The 22,801-nt window shown below is 26.8% G+C and overlaps 3 protein-coding genes and 2 long non-coding RNA genes across 5 annotated transcripts; 3 read left to right on the plus strand and 2 right to left on the minus strand.

The window, feature by feature from the left end:
- Positions 1-3,293: 3,293 nt before the first annotated feature.
- LOC112679533 (zinc finger MYM-type protein 1-like) lies at positions 3,294-4,085 on the minus strand. Its single transcript, XM_025549380.1, has one exon. It carries the CDS (start codon positions 4,083-4,085, stop codon positions 3,294-3,296), a length of 792 nt encoding a protein of 263 aa, XP_025405165.1.
- A 799-nt stretch (positions 4,086-4,884) lies between these two features.
- On the minus strand, positions 4,885-6,173 carry LOC112679584 (zinc finger MYM-type protein 5-like). The gene is made up of 3 exons (XM_025549456.1): positions 6,077-6,173; positions 5,781-5,927; positions 4,885-5,558 (listed from the first exon to the last, which is right to left on the minus strand). The coding sequence occupies exon 3, from the start codon at positions 5,545-5,547 to the stop codon at positions 4,900-4,902; it is 648 nt and encodes a 215-aa protein (XP_025405241.1). The 5' UTR covers positions 5,548-5,558; positions 5,781-5,927; positions 6,077-6,173; the 3' UTR covers positions 4,885-4,899.
- A 1,637-nt stretch (positions 6,174-7,810) lies between these two features.
- On the plus strand, positions 7,811-9,757 carry LOC112679585. The gene is made up of 5 exons (XR_003148227.1): positions 7,811-7,992; positions 8,419-8,735; positions 8,813-9,013; positions 9,361-9,432; positions 9,527-9,757. It is a non-coding gene; the product is annotated as an uncharacterized LOC112679585 (long non-coding RNA).
- Positions 9,758-11,544: 1,787 nt separating this feature from the next.
- Positions 11,545-13,669, plus strand: LOC112679534. The gene is made up of 2 exons (XM_025549381.1): positions 11,545-11,579; positions 13,459-13,669. The coding sequence occupies exons 1-2, from the start codon at positions 11,545-11,547 to the stop codon at positions 13,667-13,669; spliced, it is 246 nt and encodes an 81-aa protein (XP_025405166.1).
- Positions 13,670-15,571: 1,902 nt separating this feature from the next.
- LOC112679592 lies at positions 15,572-17,095 on the plus strand. Its single transcript, XR_003148228.1, has 4 exons — positions 15,572-15,632; positions 15,692-15,849; positions 16,166-16,258; positions 17,027-17,095. It is a non-coding gene; the product is annotated as an uncharacterized LOC112679592 (long non-coding RNA).
- The last annotated feature ends 5,706 nt before the right edge of the window (positions 17,096-22,801 follow it).

Below are 22,801 nucleotides of genomic sequence, written 5' to 3' on the forward strand. Positions count from 1 at the left end.
ATAGTTATAACATTATAAATGACATTTTAAACCCCTTTAAATATTCAAATAATCAATATTCACAATTCACTCAATTCTATCATACATTTGTTTGCAAGTTAGCTGCAGCTGGTTGATAATAATAATTATATTAAATAGGTAATAATAATTTTAAAACGTAATAGCGTTTACCCCAATATAATTTCATTAAATTATTACTAGACTAATATGTACAACATCTTCCACCAAATCAATATTTTTATTTTGTAATACTATTTAGATATTGAAATTAAATAAAATTTAAATTATTCTTTAAACATACTGATTTTACACGATTAACTACAATGGGTGGAACAGCGGTTTCATTTAATAATCTTGTGCCATTATAATTTTTAAAACAATCCTTTGTAAAATGTTCAGAGAAAATAATGCTCTTGGTCTTAATTTTTTAATGGTCAACACTACATTTTTTAATGAAATCCAACCATTGAGACTGATGATTCTTATTCTTTGGAATTCTTAAATAATAAAAATATATTAATAAAGGTATATAAGTACAGGTGTTTCACGATGATCTGACAATTACAATAACTTTTGCGCAGGCGATAATTAACAGTTTAAAAAAAAGTTGAAAATGTTCAATAGAACAAAAGTTATGGCAATTTTCAGATCATGAAACACACTGTATATTAAATATAAATTTCATAAGAATAAGAAGTTAAAACTAATCATTCATATACTTACTGATAGAAATTTATTCCAAGATCATTGTTTTTGGAATCACTTGATCGACCACACACAAAACAACTTGGCATTTTAATATAATAGTAAATAAAATCTTAATTGCTCCACAAATTCAAACGATTTTTACAAAAAAATGTTTGATGTATTAGAATTAAATTTACTAGGAAACGTGTTTACCATAAGACGAGTAAAAAATAAATGACACTAGTCTGTCCAGGACCAATGTTGTAAAGAGTAATATGCATTTGTAGAATACAGTGGCGTAATTTTGAGGGGGATTTGGCGATATATTCCCCCTTGATTGCATTATTTTTAGAATAATTATAATTAAATTTCCGTAAGCACTAAGCTTTAAAAGATTTTAAGATAAGAAATAAGAATACATGGATATTATCATAGTTGAGATTTTTTTTATTTTATTAATACAAAACTACGATAGTTCAACAATTATAATATATGACAAGAAAATTGTATAGCTCAGAGTTAAAATATAACACTGATAAATCTACAATTTACCACTCTTATTTAATGCTTAAAGCATGCAATATTTCACCAAAACGTGAAACATTGAAATTTTTTCTAAAACAAATATTAATGTTAGTTATTTATCAATTATTTATTATATAATCTAAAATGTCTTATTATAATCATTAATATTAATGAAATGAGTACAGTGTTTGACATATTACTATAATAACTATATTATACTAAATATAAAGGGTCTTGTTTTCGACTATTTATAGCATTATAGCAAAACTTGGTTTATTTTCCTAGGAAATTGCTTTCGACGACGTCGACAAACAATGTATCATTATATTATTCTATTCAGTGGTATAAAGTATTAACCAGTGATGCCATGTTGGCCTTTTTAAGTCCAAATCTGACCTTTTCAAGGCTTAATCTGGCCTTTTTCATTTCAATCTGACTGAAAAAATACATAATCTTGCTCCTAGCTTTTTTTCTAGCCATTAATTGTTTTTAACGAGCTTAATTCTGATTTAAGTTATATATAATATATTTTAATTAATTGTTTGTATAAATAAGTATAATATTACACAACGACATTGATATCCATGAGTTTTCCCTTCGTTTTCGTTATCACTCCATATGATAAACCATATTTATGGTTGTTATCAAGACAAATTATATTTATCTGTGGTGGTTTTTAACTACGAGTCGGATTTATATTCATATCTAGTTAATATTTAATACTTTACACCTCGGACTAGTATATCATAGTTCGTTTCACGATTGTAGATTCATGATTCAAAAGACTTTAATTCACTATTCTAACATTTTTTTTAAGTATAACTTATTAATTTTGTTTTGTTATTTTTAATACTTATTATTTTGTTTCCTTGTTTGTTGTTTTAATGTTGGACTGCTCAGAACATTAAAATTTAATAAACTATGAATTATGACTTTTAATATTTTTATTTATTATATATAATTTTCTAATCATATTATTTACTTTTAAAATATGATAAAAAGATTAATAGCTTTACTAAAGAAAGAAATGGAAATTTCCAACAATTTTAATAGTATTAATATTTTTTTTTTTTTTTTTGCGTTAATATGTTTGTTATTAATATTTTTTTTTTCAGTTAATTTCCGGCCTTTTGTGATAGTACTCATGGCTTTTTAAAAAAATTATAACTGGCAACACTGGTATTAACTATTTTGAAATATTATAAAACTGTAAACGATCAGCAATAGTACATCACCAATGTCTATTATTATTTATATTATATATAATAAAACGAGTAATAAAATAATATTATTTTTTCTGTAACTATGGATGTGTGTCTATTGTGCGATAGTGTAAATTTAATATATTACTAAATTACATATTCAATTATTAAATTAAAAATGAAAAGGCAGTCGAATGCTTTTATTTCTTTTTTTCAAAATAATTTAAATAAACTGATCAAGAAAACAGCTTGTCAAAATGTAATTCAGATCAAGACCAACCTAGCAAAAAACTTGTCGTAATAAAGTTGAACTATTTTTTTAAATAATCTAAATCTTCATACATTTATATATTTCTTATTTCTATGTAATTATTATGGCATATTCATATCCATAAATTTAAAAATTAATAACACAAGGATATTTTCTTAGGAAAAACAATGAATTAGATCAATGATTTCTGTAGAACAACCTGTAAGTACAAAGTTAGAAAAAGTTAATAATTAAAAATTAACATTTTTTACAATCATTATTATACCATTTAATTTATAATAATAATTTAATACAGTGCCGCAACTACACCAATTTGGGCCCGTGTGCAAATAAAATTAATGCCCCCTCCCCTCTGTCTTGAAAATTAATTTTTCCAAATTTGAAAACATACTTTGGATTTTTGCTCATACAAATATAAACAAAAATAAGGTTAACATAAGTAAAACACATACAGGTATATATTTACAAATAAATAAATGTAATAATTTGTAACCTTTTTTAATTCATATTAAATATAAATAATTATCAACATTGTAGGTAACATATAAATTGAACACAGTAAACATTAACATTAACAGTCAATTAAAAAATTGAAAAAAAAACATCACTCACTTTAAAAAATTCATTTTTCTTGCCTTTTTGTTGGCAAAATTGTCAATTATATTTTCTATGTTAATATCATTTGTTTGTTGTCTTTCAATATTAAGCAAAGCTATACTTGAAAGTCTCTCTTGCCCGATGGAGTTCCGTAAGTAATTTTTGATAAGTTTAAGCTTTGAAAAGGATCTCTCAGCTGAAACAGATGTCACTGGTATAGTCAAAAAAATTATAATACCGATAAATACATCAGGAAATATTGATGTCAGCTCTTCCTTAACAATAGTATCAGCTAAATCGTGAATTGTCATATTTTTTAAATAGTTGGTTTGAAATTTGGAAGATAAATAGCCTTTAATTATAATAAGTTGACGAGTGAAATCAGAACTGATATCTTCTTTATATTTGTTAATAAAGTCATATGATGACTTAACAATCAATTCGTCAGACATTGATGTTAATATTTCAGGCATTAATATAATAAAATCATTACACACAGTTTTCATTCCTTTAAATCTAACTCTTAATTGTAATAGTGTTGTGTCTACAACTGGGTAAAATATAGTAACTCTAAAATTATCATCAGTTGTAGTAAGCCGGCGATCACTGTCTACTTCATCAAAATACTTTTTTGCATATCTTTGACGAGTTTCACTTAACTTGAAGGGTATATTCCACTTCATACATAATTCCCTTGAATCTTTTATTATTTGGTCATATTGATCCCGCAACTTTTCTATAATTAAAATAGCACTTTCTAATTGTGTTGATGCTTTTTGTAAGCTTAAATTAACTGATTGCATACTCTTTGATACCACTTGTAAGGATTTTAAAATAGGTTCCCATATACATAGAATAATTATAAATTCAGCATTTTCCATTTTTTTTTTTAAAGTTGTAGCCATATTTATTTCATCTTTTTTGGAACTTGAAAGCTGGATATTAGAAAGAGATTTCAAAACATCAACAAATCTGTGTTTTAATGAAAATAAAGCATTGTGTCTTGCTTCCCATCGAGTAGGACACACTTTTTTTAAAGTTATTTTATTTATTTTATTCCCGTACTCTTCACCAAAGGCTAGCTGAGCCCATCTTGGCGAACTTGAGCTAAAAAAATTGTAGATGTCTTGCACAGTATCAAAAAATGATTGTATTTTTCTAGTACTTCTAGCAGCATCACATAAAACCAAATTTATATTGTGAGAACAGCAATGAACAAATATAGCGTTAGGTACAATATCACAAATTTGTTTTTGAACGCCTGTTATTGAACCACTCATCACTGCTGCTCCGTCATATCCTTGACCGCGACATTTCATAATATTTAAATCCAATCTCATTAATGTATTTTTTAAAAGTTCTACATAATTTGCTGCACCATGATGGGATAGTAAATAAAAACCGAGAAACGACTCTTTGATTTGTATTTGTTTCTTTTCAAAATCTAATGTAGTATAACGAATTACAAGACTAACTTGGTCTTGTTTGGTTATGTCTTGAGTTGAGTCTAATATAACAGAAAAGAAACTACTAGATCTTATTTTATTACAAATTAAATGACGTAACTCTGTAGACAAAATGTCTAACAACTCGTTCTGAATAGACCAACTTAAATACTTAATTTTTTTGATTTTCATCATTTAAAATATCATTTAGAATAGGATCAAACTCTGCGAGTAATCGAACTGTTCTTAAAAAGTTTCCTTCGGTGGCACATTTAATTTTTAGGCTTCCTTCATTCCCTCTTAAAGCACAATTTCCTGCTGTTATAGAAAGTATAATTTTTATCAACCTTTTCAATACATTCCTCCATTTCACTGCTTCATCAGTATATTGTTTTTCTAAACTAGCGTCAATGGTTTCATTTTTAACCCAAATGGAACGAATTTTGGCAGCATCCAAATGTTGAATAGATGATTCATGTCTTTGAATACTTTGTGACACGTGATTCCAATCATTAATACCATAAATCCAATCCCACTTAAATTTGCCATAAGATCTATCAACAAACAGCCAACATGATTCACAATACACACAGTCTAAGTTATAAGAATAACATAGCCAGGTTCTTGGAATTTTTGTACCAGATTTAGTTGTTAGAAAATAATAACTAGATGAAAAACGTTTACCATTATTATTTACTGGAAAGTTAATATCTGGCTTACAGGGTCCATATAAAATCAAACTTCTTATTAAATTTGCATCAGTAATAGTCCATGGAAATTTGGCTATGTCTGTTGGGAAATCATCTTGGAGATTCAGCATACTATTCAAATCTATAAGTTTTAAAATATTTATTATAATAGAGCATAATATAAAAGTAATACATTTGTAATAATAGAAAAAAATCAAAATCAAATTATTAAAGTATATACATAATAATAATTAATAGTATAGAATAAAATAGAAATTTTTAAATCAAAAATATTAGGTATTAAAAAAAATTTAACAACATTAAAATATTATTAACATATGTACGTATTTGAGCTAGTGTATACCTGTAGAAGTGCTAATATCAGAAGAGTTATTATTTTCAGTGTATGTATTATTTGTGTCTTGTCCATCTTCTTTTGAGTTTAAAATACTTTTAAATTCATTTTCTGATATTTGTCCAACACTTTCAAGTCCCACATCATATTCCACAACTATAAAAACAAAATTAATTTAATTATATTAAGTGTAATGTAATTATAGAATTTGAATAGATTCTTAAAATCACAAACATAGGTATTAAAAAATATTTTACAATACTGAAATATTATTAACATATGTATAAATTTGAGCTAGTGTATACCTGTAGAAGTGCTAACATCAGAAGAGTTATTATTTTCAGTGTACGTATTAGTTGTGTCTTGTCCATCTTCTTTTGAGTCTAAAATATTCTTCAAATCATTTTTTAGATATTTGTCCAACACTTTCAAGTTCCACATCACATTCTACAACTATTAAACCAAAATTAATTTTAGGTACCTACAATAATAGTATATCGAGTAATATAAATACATTTGAAGTTTTTGAGTTTTTTTCCATCTAATTTCAATTTTAACCCTTTTATTTAAATTAAGTAGGTCAAAAAAAGAGTCTCACGGACCATGATATAGGTATGAATTATGAATATTGCAGTCAAGTTGTTAATAAATACCTAGATTAAATAACAAAATTTCAATCATCTATAATATATATATATATCTATTAAATAATTTAACATTTTAACATCTTGTTAGTCAACAATATTTATTCATGAAATAATTTTGTACTTACCATTGTTATGTTGACTGCTTTCAAAAAAATTATTTATCTTCTGATTGGTTTTTAAAATATTACACTGTAATTGGTGTTTTTTTTTTTCTTTTAGCTGCTCCACTTAAAGCTTTTGGCGGCATGATTTATTGTAGACGTAAATAAAATTAAATAAATGGATAGCTTATTGTCAATTGACCGAATATAAAACATAGACTGTCGAAGATCCCGCATTTTCAACGAGCGTCGTCGTCGTGCAATATAAAAGCGAGCCCGATCGCGGTTTTCCCGCGTGGCACATAACAAAAATAAATAACAATACCTAATTGAGATGCGTCACACACTCATACTATATGGCTATATAGGCCGGTCAAAATACGCGTTCCTTCGCATGACGCGCTTTAATCAATTGCAACCAAACTATTTTTAATTTATGTTATACGGGTCGCAAAAGAAACGTTAATATACGATAACGTTGTGTACAAGACAAAATCGATCTATTGTCCAATCATTATTAATTATTATTATATTATTATTATAACAAAATCGTTTTATTTTCTTTCTTTCTACATATTTTTCAATTTTTATCATTGGGCCCCCCATTATAGGTTGGGGCCCTGGGCCCGTGTGTTTAACACACGCAACACACCCGGTTATTGCGGCACTGATTTAATATAATATTGAGATATATGAGATTTAATGTTTAAAGGGGTGTGGGTGGCATAGCCCTACTAGAATGATAGTATAAATTTATATCCCAATCCCACCCCAAAACCAATTCCAAATTCCGCCACTGGTAGAGTATAATAATCAAAAAGAATGTTGGTGAGGTTGTTAGGTAGGCAAGGTAAGGCAACTACCTGCAGGGTCTTTTCAGTTTTGTATTCATACTCAAGGACAAAGATTCTAATTAAGTATGTCCAGATGTCCTTACAAAAAATTATCCATAATAACGTTTGAATATCCCTCGATTTTTTCTATTCATAATTTATACAGTGGAATAAACATAAAAATGCTACGGACGATTTGTTTTTATTATTTGGTCAATATGAAACTCTCCCGTTTTATTGTGGGCTTGGGTCAGTTCTCCTCATTGATAAGAGATAAAAATTATAAGAAAACATTTTATCATGAAACACCAACTGTTCGGAATCAAAATTTTTACTGCCAGGAATTTAACGCCAATGAATTAGGCTATACTGTGTTTATGTATTTTATGTATTTAACGGTTTACTGATTACATTTTAAAATTATAAATCATTATCATATTGGTTATTGTTTAAGACTATCACCTGTGATTATTTCATGAAAAAACTTTCAGCGATTGTATTTAATAATAATCTAATAATAATAATTACTTAGTTTTGACTTATATGTATCATTCTTGAGGGATGCAATCAGTGAAAGAAGTCTTGAACATACAATTACAACATCGTCAGTTCTAAGCATTTAAAACAGTGAAATAATTAGGTAAGTTTACTATTATTGTATAATCATTGTTATGTGTTAGCAATTACCAGAGTTATAAAATTATAATTCAAATGAAACTAATTATTTTAATACGCTTCTATTTTACTAGATATGTTAGGATTTAAAGATATTAAGTTTTAATGATCTTTTTTTGTAGCATGTTTTTATACAAAATCAAAATTTGGGACAATTTTCTATGATTAGATTAATTTAATTTTTGTTATGTTTTATAATACTATTAATTATTTATTTATTTATTAATTACTTATTATTTTATTATTAATATAAGTATTATATTATATATTATTAATATATTATAATATATAACTAATATATTATTAATATAATATAATATATTTATTTGGTAACAATTGACTAACAGTGTTCTTTAAATTGTAATTTTTAATTGAACTGTAATTTTGGTAGACACTAAGAAGCAAACACAAAGTATACATGCATCCAGTCCTCAGAAAGGTTCAAAAAGATGAAAAGGTTGCGGAGACCAAAAACACTGCAAACCATCCACATTTCAAATTATACTCTCAACATTTTTTCAACAAGAACTGATTGTGAATGATATTAGTGTATTAGTTGTTTTTGCCAACATTGATGCGATCTATAGATATTGTGAAGAGTTAACTTCAGTAGAGCTGGTTAGAGTAGATGCCACATATAAAACTGTTCCTCAAGTGCCAGGGGACTTACGATCTTTCCTAACATTTCAAGTACTCTACAATGATGTTGTAAGCAATACCTTCTGGTTATAATACTGTTAATATACAGTTATGATATGATTTAATACGTTTTATTTTTCATTTAGGCATTTCCAATAGTCTATGCCCTTTTGAGGAGTGAAACACAAGAAACTTACTCTTCATTATTAACAGTAATACACAATATTTTACCTCTTCGTTTAAATAGAATCAGTTTTGTCACTGATTATGAACGAGCTTTTATAAATGCTATCAGGGAAGTATTTCTAAATAGTCAATTAGTATGTTGTTGGTTTCATTATACAAAGGTAAATAACATTTTATTATGATAACACCTGCCAGATAAACTAATATGTATTTTAGATATTTTATTTTGGATATAATATTAAATATAATTTATTTTTATTATCCAATATTTTCTCTATTTGCTTTAACTCCGCTATTGCCTTGACATGCTTAATCTGGTGTTGAATAGTTTTAATAATTTAACTTCAAATACTATTACTCATTGTTTATGAATGTATTGTTATAAATCTTAATTGTATGTCTAATATGTATGCTTAATTAATTGTATGTTAGTCATACTTGCATGATAATAAAATGTTTTTTAATTGTTAACCCTAAAATATACTAATATTTTAGTTTTTTTCAACAGAAAAGCTGATTGTTGATTGTTGTTAAGAATCAGTTCTTTATAGAATTTCAACAGTGCAAAGATGGCTTTAAAGTAATAATTTGATTTTTTTTTTTTTATATACATATAATTAGTTTTTTGTGTTTCAATTATGGTTCATTTCTTTAAATTTTATGTACTTTACTAGGTTAGAAATTAAATGTGCAAAAAAGAGAAGGAAAATACATCTATAATGATAAGAGAATGCGTACAGCAGCTGAATCAAGACGATGACTTATTGATGTTTTTGAGGAGAACTGGTCACCGCAATGATGGTTATGTTCAACGACAAATCCGGGCATATCCTAATATATTATAAAATATTACAATCTTATTGTTTTTATTTATTGTAAACTAATTTTATTATTGTTTTTTTACCTTGTAATATGTACAAATAGTTATTGTTAAATCAAGTTGATTATTATACACATGTTTTTTTTTTTACTTTTAAGTTATATTTCTTCAGTATTTCAAAAGTAGTTTTACTAGGCAGGCCTAATCAGGGGCGTATTTAGACTTCTAGGGGGGGGGGGCGACTCAAATTTTTTCTTTAATTCAGGCTCAAAATTTACAAGTAAAATTTTTGGTAATATTTATATCAGGTGAATCCTTAATATTTGTGTTTTTTTTTTTTTTTAATCTAATACCGGAGCCACTTAGAATGGTCTTTTCTGTAGTTCTTTTTTAACACCTATCTGTGTTTTAAAAGTTTTGCTTATGTTTTATCTAATTTTTCTTATGAAGGGGGAATTTAAATGGCATATTATTGTATATTTTTATCAGAAGATTTCACCTAAACAGTCATTTTTATCATAAATCAGAATATTTTTTTTGTGTTCTTGAGGGGAAATTTATCCAGAAATCCCTCTCCATATTTATTTAGAATTGGGGCTAGATGAAAATCTTGAGGAACATCCGAAGTAACTAATATTGGTATTAACTGAAATTCTTTATAAACAACAATTTGAGTACGCTGTGAAATGTAAGACTCAATCCATTGAAGAAGAGACCACATACGCCAATATATTTTAATTTATGTAAAAGAATAGTGTGATTAACTTTATCGAAAGCTTTAATGAAATCAGTATAAATAACGTCCATATGTAAACCAGCTGAAAAAGCATCAATTATGAAATGTTGAAGGGTAAGTAAATTAGTAGTAGTTGTTTTAGACCGTCTAAAACCATGTTGATCGTCAACAATAATTCTGTCAAGTTCAGGAGTTATCATATCAGACACAATAGATTCGAATGTTTTAGGCACAGTTGAAAGTAAAGAGATAAGCCTGTAATTAGAAATATTTGATAAGTCATATGATGTCTTAGGAATAGGAAGGATAATACTTGTTTTCCATCTATCAGGAAAAATACCACTAGATAAAGATAAATTAAAAATATAAAGTAGAGGAGAAGAGAGGACAAATTTATATTATTGATAAGACTGTCTTGTAATTAAATCAGGTTCAGGACCACACTTTGAACTAAGGTTATTTAAAGCATTAAAAACTTCGATTAAGGTGATTTTACATGAAAATATAGGTACTAGCAATGAGTTATTCGGAGAAACTACTCTTAGATAAATATATTTTGAGTTATCATAATGTTCAAAAACAATAGCAAAATGTTGAGCAAAGGCTTCAACAATAGAATTTGGAGAGTTAAATTTAGAACTATTTAAATACATACAGTCAGGTAGAAATGTTTTTTTTGCGTTTTTCATTAATAAATTTCCAAAATTTGGATGGTTGATGTTTAAAATCTTCCTGGATATTTTTTAAATAATTTTGGTGATTTAATTTAGAGAGAACTTTACACTGGACACGTAAATTTGAGAATTTATTATAATCGTTAATGGCACCAGTTTTTAAAGATTTTATGAGCTATTTTCTTTTTAAATATTAAATTTTTTAGTTCAAAACCAAACCATATAGGATATTTTTGACGAGTTATTATTTTTTTTTTGGAACAAATATATCAATAATTTTATAAATAATAGAATAAAATTAATTTGTAACTTCATTTACATTAAGATTTGAAAATATTTCAACCCAACTTATTGAGCCTAAGTATTTAATGATATCAGAGTAATTACACGAGTAAAAATCATAAGTAAATAAATTATAATCAATAGGCTTATAAGTATTAATAGGAATAATTATAAGTAAAGATGGATGGTGAACATCACAAGGAACAAGAGGAGTCGTAAATTTAGAAACTGTAATATTATCAATATTAGAAAGAACTAGATCAAGAATGGTATTATTTTTATTTAAAACGGTATTGAATTGGGATAAACTTAAAAATGAAATTTTAGATAGAAAGTCTACTGACAATTGATTTAAATTTAAATAGTTAGGTGAACAGTAAGGAGAAGTGAATTGCCATTATAAGTTTGACGTATTATAATCACTTACTAAAATTATATTTTTAACGTAGGGATAGGAAATTAATAGATCATCAATATTATCGAACTTTTTATTGTATAACGTTATAGGTGGGCGAGGAGGAAAATAATCATTACCTAAAATATAGTAAACGAAATTAATTTTGACAATAACAAATAAATGTTCTACGAAACAGGGAGGTAAGGGTAACATACGAGAATAGTATTTATTATTTATTGCAATTAACACACCACCACCTCTTGAACCATCACATATTGTATCACAAATACTCTAAATAAATAATCTAAGCAGATGTAAATAATTAAAGTAGAAATTTAATTTATTTTAACAATTTTCTTTTAAATATGACAAACAATTAGAAATTTTACATTTTCATACGCGTTTTTTTCGATCACCTGATGACCTTACGAATATTTTTCACATAGATCTACTTATAGTATTTTACAGTATGACCTGTCGTATACACCACGCAAAAGCTTGACATATAACAGATATATTTCGATTATTGAGTCTCAGGCCGTCAAAGAGTAAATATCGATACCTTTCGGTTAAAACTGATTAAATTCTCCTTTTGGTAACCACGATAACGAGTACAGGATAAGTACAGAAACATCTTGTTACTTTACAAAAGTGTTTTATCGCCACAAACGCTTCAGTACACACACTAGGATTTGATTCTCCCAATTTACTAGGAAAAAAATAACAAAACAAACATTTTATAGTTTAAAACCAAATTAGATTATAATAACTTCAAAGTCTCACAATAAAAGACACAATTTACTTTTAAATAAAAACTTGTCGTTAGCCGCGACACCCCGCAATCATTTATTTTTGCCTCGTTTGTAATTTATTTCGAACTATTAACTATACTAAGTTTCAAGCTATAATTATTCATATATGGAACAACAGACCGGTTTTTAATTTTTTCAAAAATACTGGTTTTGAAATTTGAATTTGAAAATAAATAAATTTGAAATTCAGGTATTTTTTTGTTATTATGTTAATGACACTGTAGAGGTTGGATTGGAGAGAATTTTTTTTTTGGACGTTGGCATCAATAAATTTGGAAACTTCATTTTTATCTCTTATAAATTAGGAGAACTGACCTAAGCCCAGTGTTTATAACGCGTCCGTTATCACCATAAAATATTCGATTATTTGATAATTATTTTGCGCGTTTTTCATAATCAAATCATATCAAAATAAAATATTATAAAATATCAAGAAAGTATTTAACTTTGTTCACAAAATAATATAATAATTCCTGAAGTGAAAAAACGAAAAAATATCTTGTTTATTGGATTATGATCTTAAAAAAACTCAAACATTCCATCAAACAAAAGAACAAGAAATAAAGATCAATTGTTATTATGTAGCATTAGATGACATCATAAATGGGCTAAATACTCGATTTTCTCAGGAAACATTAGGTATTATTTCATCTGTAGGTAATACTCTTCGACTGAATCCTACAGATAATGATTTACAATTACAACAAGAAAAATTTAAAGTAAATTCTGATTGTTTAAAAACAGAAATTAAATTACTCAAAGAATTTCCAGATACTCCTGAAAAAAACTTCTTCGGAGTCAATAGAAAATTGGATAGAATGGTTAATTAAATTAGAAAGACTTAACATTTTTACTTATTTTTTTTAATATTTTAAAAAATTTTTTAGTTATTCCAGTTACTAGTTGTTCTAGTGAGAGATCATTCTCAAAACTTGCTTTAATAAAGTCAAAGTTACGGAATACTATGAAACAGGAAAGACTTGATTCATTACTATTATTATATGTAGAACAAGACCTATTAACTCAAGTTGACTACAATGATGTCATTGAACAATTTAAAGTATTAGTTCCCGAAGAAAGACGATTAGCTTTGTAACTGATATTTACGAAATTTTGATTTTAAGCTTTTTAGTCATATTAACATTTTCTAATTGTTAAATGTAAAATTATTAAATTATATTATTCAATTATACAAGTTATTATAAAAGTTGATTTACGTTTTATTCTTTTAAACAAGGTAATGCGATAAAGTAACCAGTGTCTAGTAAACTAAGTATTCTTAGCCTCAAAATTAATTATCAGCAACACCTGCCACAAATTCCTGCGCACGTCTATGGGTATATGTTATGCTCATGCAGTCTGATTTGAAAAAGTTCAAAAAAGTTATCATATAACAATAACCTATGGTATATAGTTCAATTTGAGTACAATTTACTAATAGATGTTCCTCAAATCCTATTAAGACAAGGCTCACATTAGGTTAAAACTTGAAATAAAGAATGACTCCTTAAGGAGGTTCAACATTTATTATGCAACTCAATTTTGTTGAATAGTTGCATCGTATATCAATCATATTTTATATATTGAAATTTATTTAATTGATCCATCGATAGATAATGTTCTTTAATCGAATTGACAAAAATTTGAATGGTTAAATTAATAAATGTAAAAATACTGTATTATATTTAAGTGTATTATATGTTTACCTAATTTTTGTTTTTTTTTCAAGTCTTAAAACTTATTTTATGGTTTAGAAAATTGCATTATGTTACCCATGCACTCCCTCATAATTATGCTACTGCTAATATTAATGATCTGATGACCTGATGTATATAACTTAAACAATTATTATGTTAATGTTATTATGTTATGCATGTAAATTTCCTTTAAATAATTTATAATTTAAACATTGTTCACGCCAGTACGGTCAAAATGTCATGTCCGGGTTGCAGTTGGTAGCGCCGTATAGACAATTATGTTCAATCAGCCGAACGACCGTTAGGGGCGGTTGACAATATTTAAAAATGTTGCGACGTTGTGCATCGACGAAAAACCCGCCGCCGTTGTTTGTTTTTTACACGGAGTTGTCGTGCATTGTTGGTCCACATAGTTGACGTACCGTTGTTCCACGTATGTTGACGCGGATGTATGATCTCTTCTTACAACGGAAGTTGTCCAAACCGTCTTTAGCCGATTGTCGTCGTTTTCGGCCACGTTGTACGCGAAACTGCCGTTTGCGGTACGCCATCACCGTTTGTGAGTCGCCGTCGTTTCGGCCACGTTGTTTGCGGGTAGACGCCGCCATACGTGATAGCAAGTTGTGCGCACGTTACTCCGCCATAAGCGGTTCGCCATCGTTCCGGTCAAGTTGTGCACTCCCGAATCCGCCGTTTGCTATTCGCCTTCTTTGAATCGACATTGTTGGGGTCTTTTAAATATTGTTTCTTTTTATATATTGATAAAAGATGTTTTTAATTTATTATATTGTTCTTTTGTTGTTTTTTTTGGTTTTTTTGATATTTTTTGAAATATACTTATGTTATTATTATTATTATTATTATGAAAATACCAGATTTAGCTTTTTTTAATCTTCAGACACTCTAGTCACAGGGGTCAACTGCCGAGTAAAGAGCCTGTGTGGCGAACAAACATGTTTTGAAAATTCACGCAATGTTAATATTGATAATCTGTAGTTATAATTGATAAGCGATAGTTGGGTTTTATATTTTTGTATTTTATTTTCAATATAAGGATTTTTGTAATTTTACGTTGGTTATCTCGGCTAGGTGAAAAAAAACTTATTATTATTATTATGATACGGGATATTATTTTTCTAAGACTGGCACAACCGATCTCCCGAAATTCGATTTTGGTGATAACTCGTTGTTATCAAATCGGGAGAACTGTACCAGACCCATTAACACTTACCTACCGGGGTCATGGTAGTAGCGGATGCGCTATAATCACATACATTTTCCCCACAATCAAATTAAGTGTCAAATTTTACAACACTGGAACTTTGAACTGCACATTAAATTTCGTACAGCATATTATTTAAGGTTTAAATCACGTAGAAAAATAATAAAAAAAAATGAGTAAAAACTTAAATTATTTGCAGGTGTTGTTATAACATACCCAGCAACACCCGTGTGCACGCCTATGCATATACCTAAACAACGCCTTGCTGCCCTCGTCGGCCTGACCAATTCAATATGCTATTTGGTCACTGAACACTGTGAAAAACAAGAACTTACTTCATTGGTCAAAATATATTAGGTAAACTCTTTACTATAGGATTTGTTTAACAGGTTAGCGAATTCAGGGAGATAGCTAGGAATTTCCAAGGGAGGTGTTATGAAAAATAATAGCCTTAATTGAAAAATAAACCATGAATATAATTATGAAAAAATATACCATATTTGTCTATAATAATATTTATATTTTGAAAACTGATTTATAATGTTTAATTATTACATTTATCTTAATCGATGACTTGTAATACTTATTTCACGTATTGCATCTTCTATTGACACTAATATATCTCGATGTATATTCATAACTGCCAAATCATATAGACGATTTTTACCTTTAGTAGGTGCTTCGTAAATATGATTTCAAACTTCGAAGTGTTGAAGAGGATATCGAAACGAAAATGAAGTCGCTGGTTGCAGATGTGACCGACAAAGTAACTGATATAATTAAAAATAATGGTTGTAATTATGTAAATAGTTGGGAATACCTATCTTCATAGCAATTATCTAATGCTTCTATCGTGTTGAATATTTCCTTTTTTATTTGTTGATGCCATACTATGAATTCACTCATTGGAGTTATTTCATTTACACCAATATCTGATAGATATGTTTATAGAAGATCTTTAAATTTAATTTCGTTAAATTCACTTGGATTTATTAAACCTCGTACATAGGCGCAACTGGGGGGGGGGCGCAATAGGGTTTTTAGCACCCCTAAGTTCAAATGCAGCACTCCTGTTTTTTTTTTCAGATGTATATAATCTATATTAATTACAGTTAATTATACTTGGTATACCATTTAAATTTATCTTCAGCAATTTCAGCGACCTAAATATTTGGACTCTATTTGTGTCTATGGCCTTGTACTATATAACGGGCCATTGAAAGGTCAAATGCTAAAAAATGTACAACGATAAGGGGTCTCAAGATTTTGATTTGCACATGGGCCTCGAATAGTTCAGTTACGGCACTGTTAGTAACAATCTATGATTCACCAATTTTTCATTAAGTTGTTTAAAAAAATTATCCAAACATGATATTTAGTGGAAAATAATTTTCCAAAATTTGAGATAAATTACCAAAAATAGGACAAAAACAATAAATAGGTATGTTAAATCAGAGTGATACATCATTTACATTTTTACAAATTATTAATTCATCATTAGTTTCAAATTTAAATTAATCTTCGCACTTTTTAGGGTGCATCAAGAAAGGTGCAAAAAGAGCAGTTGCTCCAGTTGGCAAAACATTGAAAGGCAACAAAAAAAATCAATAATACCTATTGTTTTAATTATAATAAAATAATATTGAGTTAAATAAATATTATGTAGTTTTTACACTACCTAGTCAGAAACTCATAATATCAAAATTATATAAATACATACCTACCCAACATTGAAATTTTAATTAAAAATTAATTTGGTGTAAGAAAAATACTAACAGTAAAAAATTAAAATAACCGGTTGCCAATCTACATATTTCATACTTTAATATTACTGAAAAAGGGGAAGTAAATTGATGTTTACTTCCATACTATACATTTTCCCTAAATATGGATTATGTTACCAAGTGTCTACAGATCATTTATATTATTCAAGTACAAAGAAACAACATTGTTCAAATAGTGAAGTATGTTTGGCTTTTCAAATTTTGATTAAAATATGCAATAGTATTGACTAACATTTACATTTTAAAATTCTTAAATTTTGTTTTAATAAATTATAATGTATAGGTATATTAAAATAATAGTATATACAGAGAAATACATTAGTATGATATGTGCATAATTTAATTTATGATCTAATCTGCCATTTTTAGTTATAATATTCAAAAAATACCCGTTAAAAGTCAAGTTTATCTCTAAATTTATAAAAAAATTGAAATCATAATAATTATATTTATAAAGTATTTAAAAAACTATAAACATATAATTTATAAGAATAACTTATAATCGTTTCACAGAATTATTTTATTGTTTTTTTCTATACATTTTATGTATTTAAATAAATATAATAATTTTTCACAAATTAAACAATTAAAATTAATATCATGAAAATCTATTAAATGAATTAACACTGAATACTTTATAAAAATTGTCCGTAATTTAATCTCATTCTTAGAAAAATTATTGAGAATTTCAAAATTTAGCTTTATTAAGTTTCAAGTAAAATACATTTCTGAACTGTAAAGCAGCTGAACAAAAAAAAATTATTAAGTCTTGGGTTACCGGTTAAAAATATATAGCATATGCTTGTATTTCTAATTGAGTATGTGCATCATATTCATCAGACTAAAATTTATACATTTTTGTCAAAGCAGAATACAATATATCTTCAATAGATATTTATTATTTAGGTAGGTATAATAGGAAAATTAAGATTAAGAAATATTAAGAAATATAATGGAGCACATAATATTATAAAAATATACATGTATCCGGCAGGTATAAAATTAAAAATCTATACTATTTGATTAATAAATGATAGAAATCTGGAAATTCTAATATAATTAACTCAACCAAAATAATAATTATAAATGAAAAATATCTTAAAACTCAATAAATTTGACATTAATCATTCAATATCAATAATTTTCTTCAGTACATATTCCATTGACTTAACTATTATATTTAAAATCCAAATAAGTTAAAATCTGTTTTTTTTTTTTTTTTAATAAACATTCCTTTAGTACTTGTGTAGGGATATCAGAGATTAGATTAATACTAAGACATAAGTAGAATCAAATATTTATATTTCAAATATATAATAAATTATGGTACATAGTATAAATAAACTATGATATAAAATATTAAAGTATGATCAATGAATAAAATATAAATTATAAACAATTAAAATCTAACGTCACTGATTAAAAACAGGGTCTTATTTTATAGAAGACAAAATTATTTTAGTATTTTAGTATTTTAGTTTTAATGTAATGATCTTCAGAGTACTTTAATATACTTTACAAATACGTGTATAAAGTTGCTACTACATTTAATAAGACAATATAAATAAACCGGTTCATTTTATACCTACCCATAAACATAGAATTTCATTATAAAGTATTTATAAATCATTCAAATACACAATAAAGATCATTAAAATAGTTTAGTTATAATATATGTTGTTAATTAATGTCACGTTGTCTTCTTTGTACTCTAGCTGCTTCTTTGGCGATCAACATAGCATGTATTCTTGCTCTTACAACCTCAGCAGCTCGAGCTTGTTCTAATTCTAGCCTAATTTCTTCATCTATAGCCATTTGCATATTCATTTCTTCAGTTATTCTACGCTCTTGTCGAATTGCTCTCTTGTGGAGACGTTCTCTTGCTCTAATTGCTTCATCTACATTGTTTTTTTTTTTCTTTCTTCTTCTTCCATTTTCCTTTTTTCTCCTTCTTCTTTTCTTTTTCTTTCTTCTTCTTCTTCGTGTTGTTTAATTTTCGATGCACTTAAAACTTCTTGTAGATTACTACCCATATTGGATATCAAATAATAATACAATACAAACGAAACTAACGAGACGCAATTCAAAAAAATGAAATCGAGAACAAACCACACTATGAATATATACTGACCCTATAAAGCAACAACAAACAACGATATCACTTAATTTAATCAGTGTTGCCGTTTTCGAAACTGTGAAATAAGTTTAAGTTGTTGATAGAAAAGATTGATATGGCTAAATTAATTTTTTTTTTTTAAAATAAGGGCCAAAGCAATTTTAATAAAACATTGCATTTATTTAATACATATTAAAATAAAAAATACAATATTGGTTTTTTATGATTATTTACACTCAAATTAATGATTCAAATTAACATAACACTGTAGCATTGTTTAGTGATTCCTAAATAATAAACACGTTATTTTTAAACCATAATATTGTTAGATTATAAGAGAAAATATTTCTATTATATCGTATAATTATAATATTAATTTCCTCCTGACAGCTAGATCTTAGCTTCATCATTCACGTGTATTAAAAACTTTCGGGTATCCATTTTTGGTATTGGGTACACCCACTATCAGAAATCGTTGGGTACCCATGAAATCGGGTATTACCCGGATATACCGTTATCTGGGGGGTTGGTGGTTGCCTGGGTATTACCCTCAACAAAAAAATATCACTAGTTTTATAATTGGATGTCTGTGCAGATTAATAAAATAAGAAAATCATGAATTAAAACTATTTTCATCGAGTTATTATTTTTTTCAATACAAATATTTGATTTAAAATATGAGTTACATTAATAAAAATAAAATCACAAATAATAGGATTACAATATCATAGAATATAATTATATTAAACATTTATTTATATTATTAAATTTATAACTTTATAAATGTAAAAAAATATTAAGTTCTCGATTTTTTCCTCGGTATTATAAGTAAATCGTTATTGATTTTTTTGATGCTATGGTAGATTCTTAATCAAATATAGAGGTTTTTAAGGAAATCAAAACTAAATGATTCACATAGATGTGAAAAAGGTACATAATCAATTAGATTCTTCATTTTCTTTCTTACATTATCTTGGATAGCAATCGTAGAAAAATTTGTTATAAAAATGTCATCCAGTTTATTGATATAATTAAATAAACTATCTGGTGGTACATTTAAGTTTCCATAATTTGAGGAAACTTCACTTTAATATGTTTTTAAGTGTATGGATATAATTTCAATGGTGTGCACCATTGAAATTATATTCATTGAATTGATTGGTATTTCTAGACATTCTTCACAAATAGCTTCATCCAAATGGATTGAGGGTGCTGGGTCATTAGAACTTACCTCGGTCGATTCTACACAAATATTATCAAACATTTAATAATTATATTGTATTAAACAATATAATAGGTTGATAAAAAGTTTATACAATGTAATAATATTGCATATATTTCTATTTGGTAATAATTAATGTCCATTAATTAAACATAATTCTAAATTTATTATTACATGTCGTGGGCTATAGCTAAATATTTTATATCAATTATGGTGGTCACCAGCTATGGCCACTTTAACAATTTTTACGCACAAATTTAATGTTATACATTGCTAGTTAATAGCTAAGCAATGGCCATTTGTAAACCTATAGATTAAGACTTGCTTATAGTGGGGTCACAGTTATAGATTGTTTACTATAATAAATGGTCAAAAAAAATTGTTGGTAAAAAAAAGTCTCAGTTTCCCCCTTTTATGGCCACCAGACCCCATCTATGACCATCATAAATACACATTTATGGCCAGAATTATAAAAATACAAATAAAATAGTCATTTTATGATAAAATGAAATAACTTATTCAACATATATTAAATCTTTATACACAGACTTATTGCAATGAAAATTAAAGATAATTTGATCATACTAATTGTATTTAGATTTTAGGTAACTAAAAATACCACAATAAACAAAAAATACAATTAAATAAAATTTTTATTATAATTTAGGAATACACTTTGGTTGATACATAATTCCCTTTATTAAGGTAATTTTGAAAGTATTAAGTATTAAATATTAAATAATTTTAAATAGTAACAACATTTAGATAACTAATTAACAAAACAGAAATTATAACAATACAAATTAAAAAGTAGTAACAAATTTAAACATGTATATTTTTGACTATATGTATTTTTTCTGTTTAAATATAACAAATAGGTAGGTAACAGATTTAAAATTCAGTTCAGTAGGTACTTACTTTGTACTCCATTAGGAACATAAAGTAATAATTAAGTTACTATATTTTTAAAATTAAAAGACTAGTAAAGAATATCATCAGGTTTAACACTTTTCAAAAACATCAACAATTCCACGAAAAATAGATTTTAACTGTCTACCACATTTTTTTAGTTTTGGGTCAGGTAGTTTACTCACAATGTCACTTATATCTATTACAGATATATCATTTTCAATCACAATGAACTCAGTGTTTTCTTCATCTGTAGCTTCAAATCATCGTATTTCTAGTTTCTATTTCCTCACTCATGTTTTTCTCCTTTTTTTTTTTTTTAGTTATTTTCTTTTATTTTTTACATTTTTTAACTATTGTTTTTGGAGTAATTTTCTTCACAATGTAATTAAAAATACATTTGGTGAGTATTACATCTGTCACGGGATCGTGACAATATGTAATATGTTTGATTTTACAAATTAAATTATACATTTCTTTTAAACTTAATATTCTCCCATTTTTATTTAAGTAACCTATTTCCTCTGAATATATTAATTTCTTACTATTAACGTCTGTTAAAATTATACTAAACATATTATTATTATTAAAACTATAATTTGTTATATCTAATATTTTTCTTATTCCAGGTTAGGGTTTAGGATGTACGTCATCATTACTAAAGCGTAGTTTACACGATGCTAGTTTACTGACGACTAGTGAAACACCATACTATCTTACTATCTCACTAGTAGATAGTAAAATAATTATTTCATATACACGATATTCAAATACTAGTAGTTACTAGTAGTATAAGTACCACTAGTACCAATAGTCAGTACCACATACAGCCTCATGACCGGTCATCGTGAAGTACCAAGAAATTGGAAAATATCATAATTGTTCCACTTCACTTTAAAATGACTCATTATGAATTTGTTTATGATAATATATTTAACAAGAAAATTAACAGAAACAATAAATAGTTAAAACTTATTAAAATATCTGAATAATAACTGAATAATGAATATTCGGTATCGTTTTTAATGTTTTCACACACACTGCCGGGGAAATACAAGCTACTAGTATAAAATAAACAACTATTGCCCTATTAAATGATACTATTTTTACTCGCATCGGATAAAATAGCACGCTAGTTTGCTAGTAAAGTTGAAATAGTTCAACTTAACTCGCAAACTAGTTTACTAGGTATTAAAATAGTTTGCTAGTTTACTAGCACACTTAACTAAACAATGCTTTTTTACTATCAGATAGTGAACTAGCTTACTGGTTGCTAAT

The sequence above is a fragment of the Sipha flava genome, unplaced genomic scaffold (assembly GCF_003268045.1).
Source record: "Sipha flava isolate LNK unplaced genomic scaffold, YSA_version1 164_pilon_pilon, whole genome shotgun sequence".
Lineage (NCBI taxonomy): Eukaryota > Metazoa > Arthropoda > Insecta > Hemiptera > Aphididae > Sipha > Sipha flava.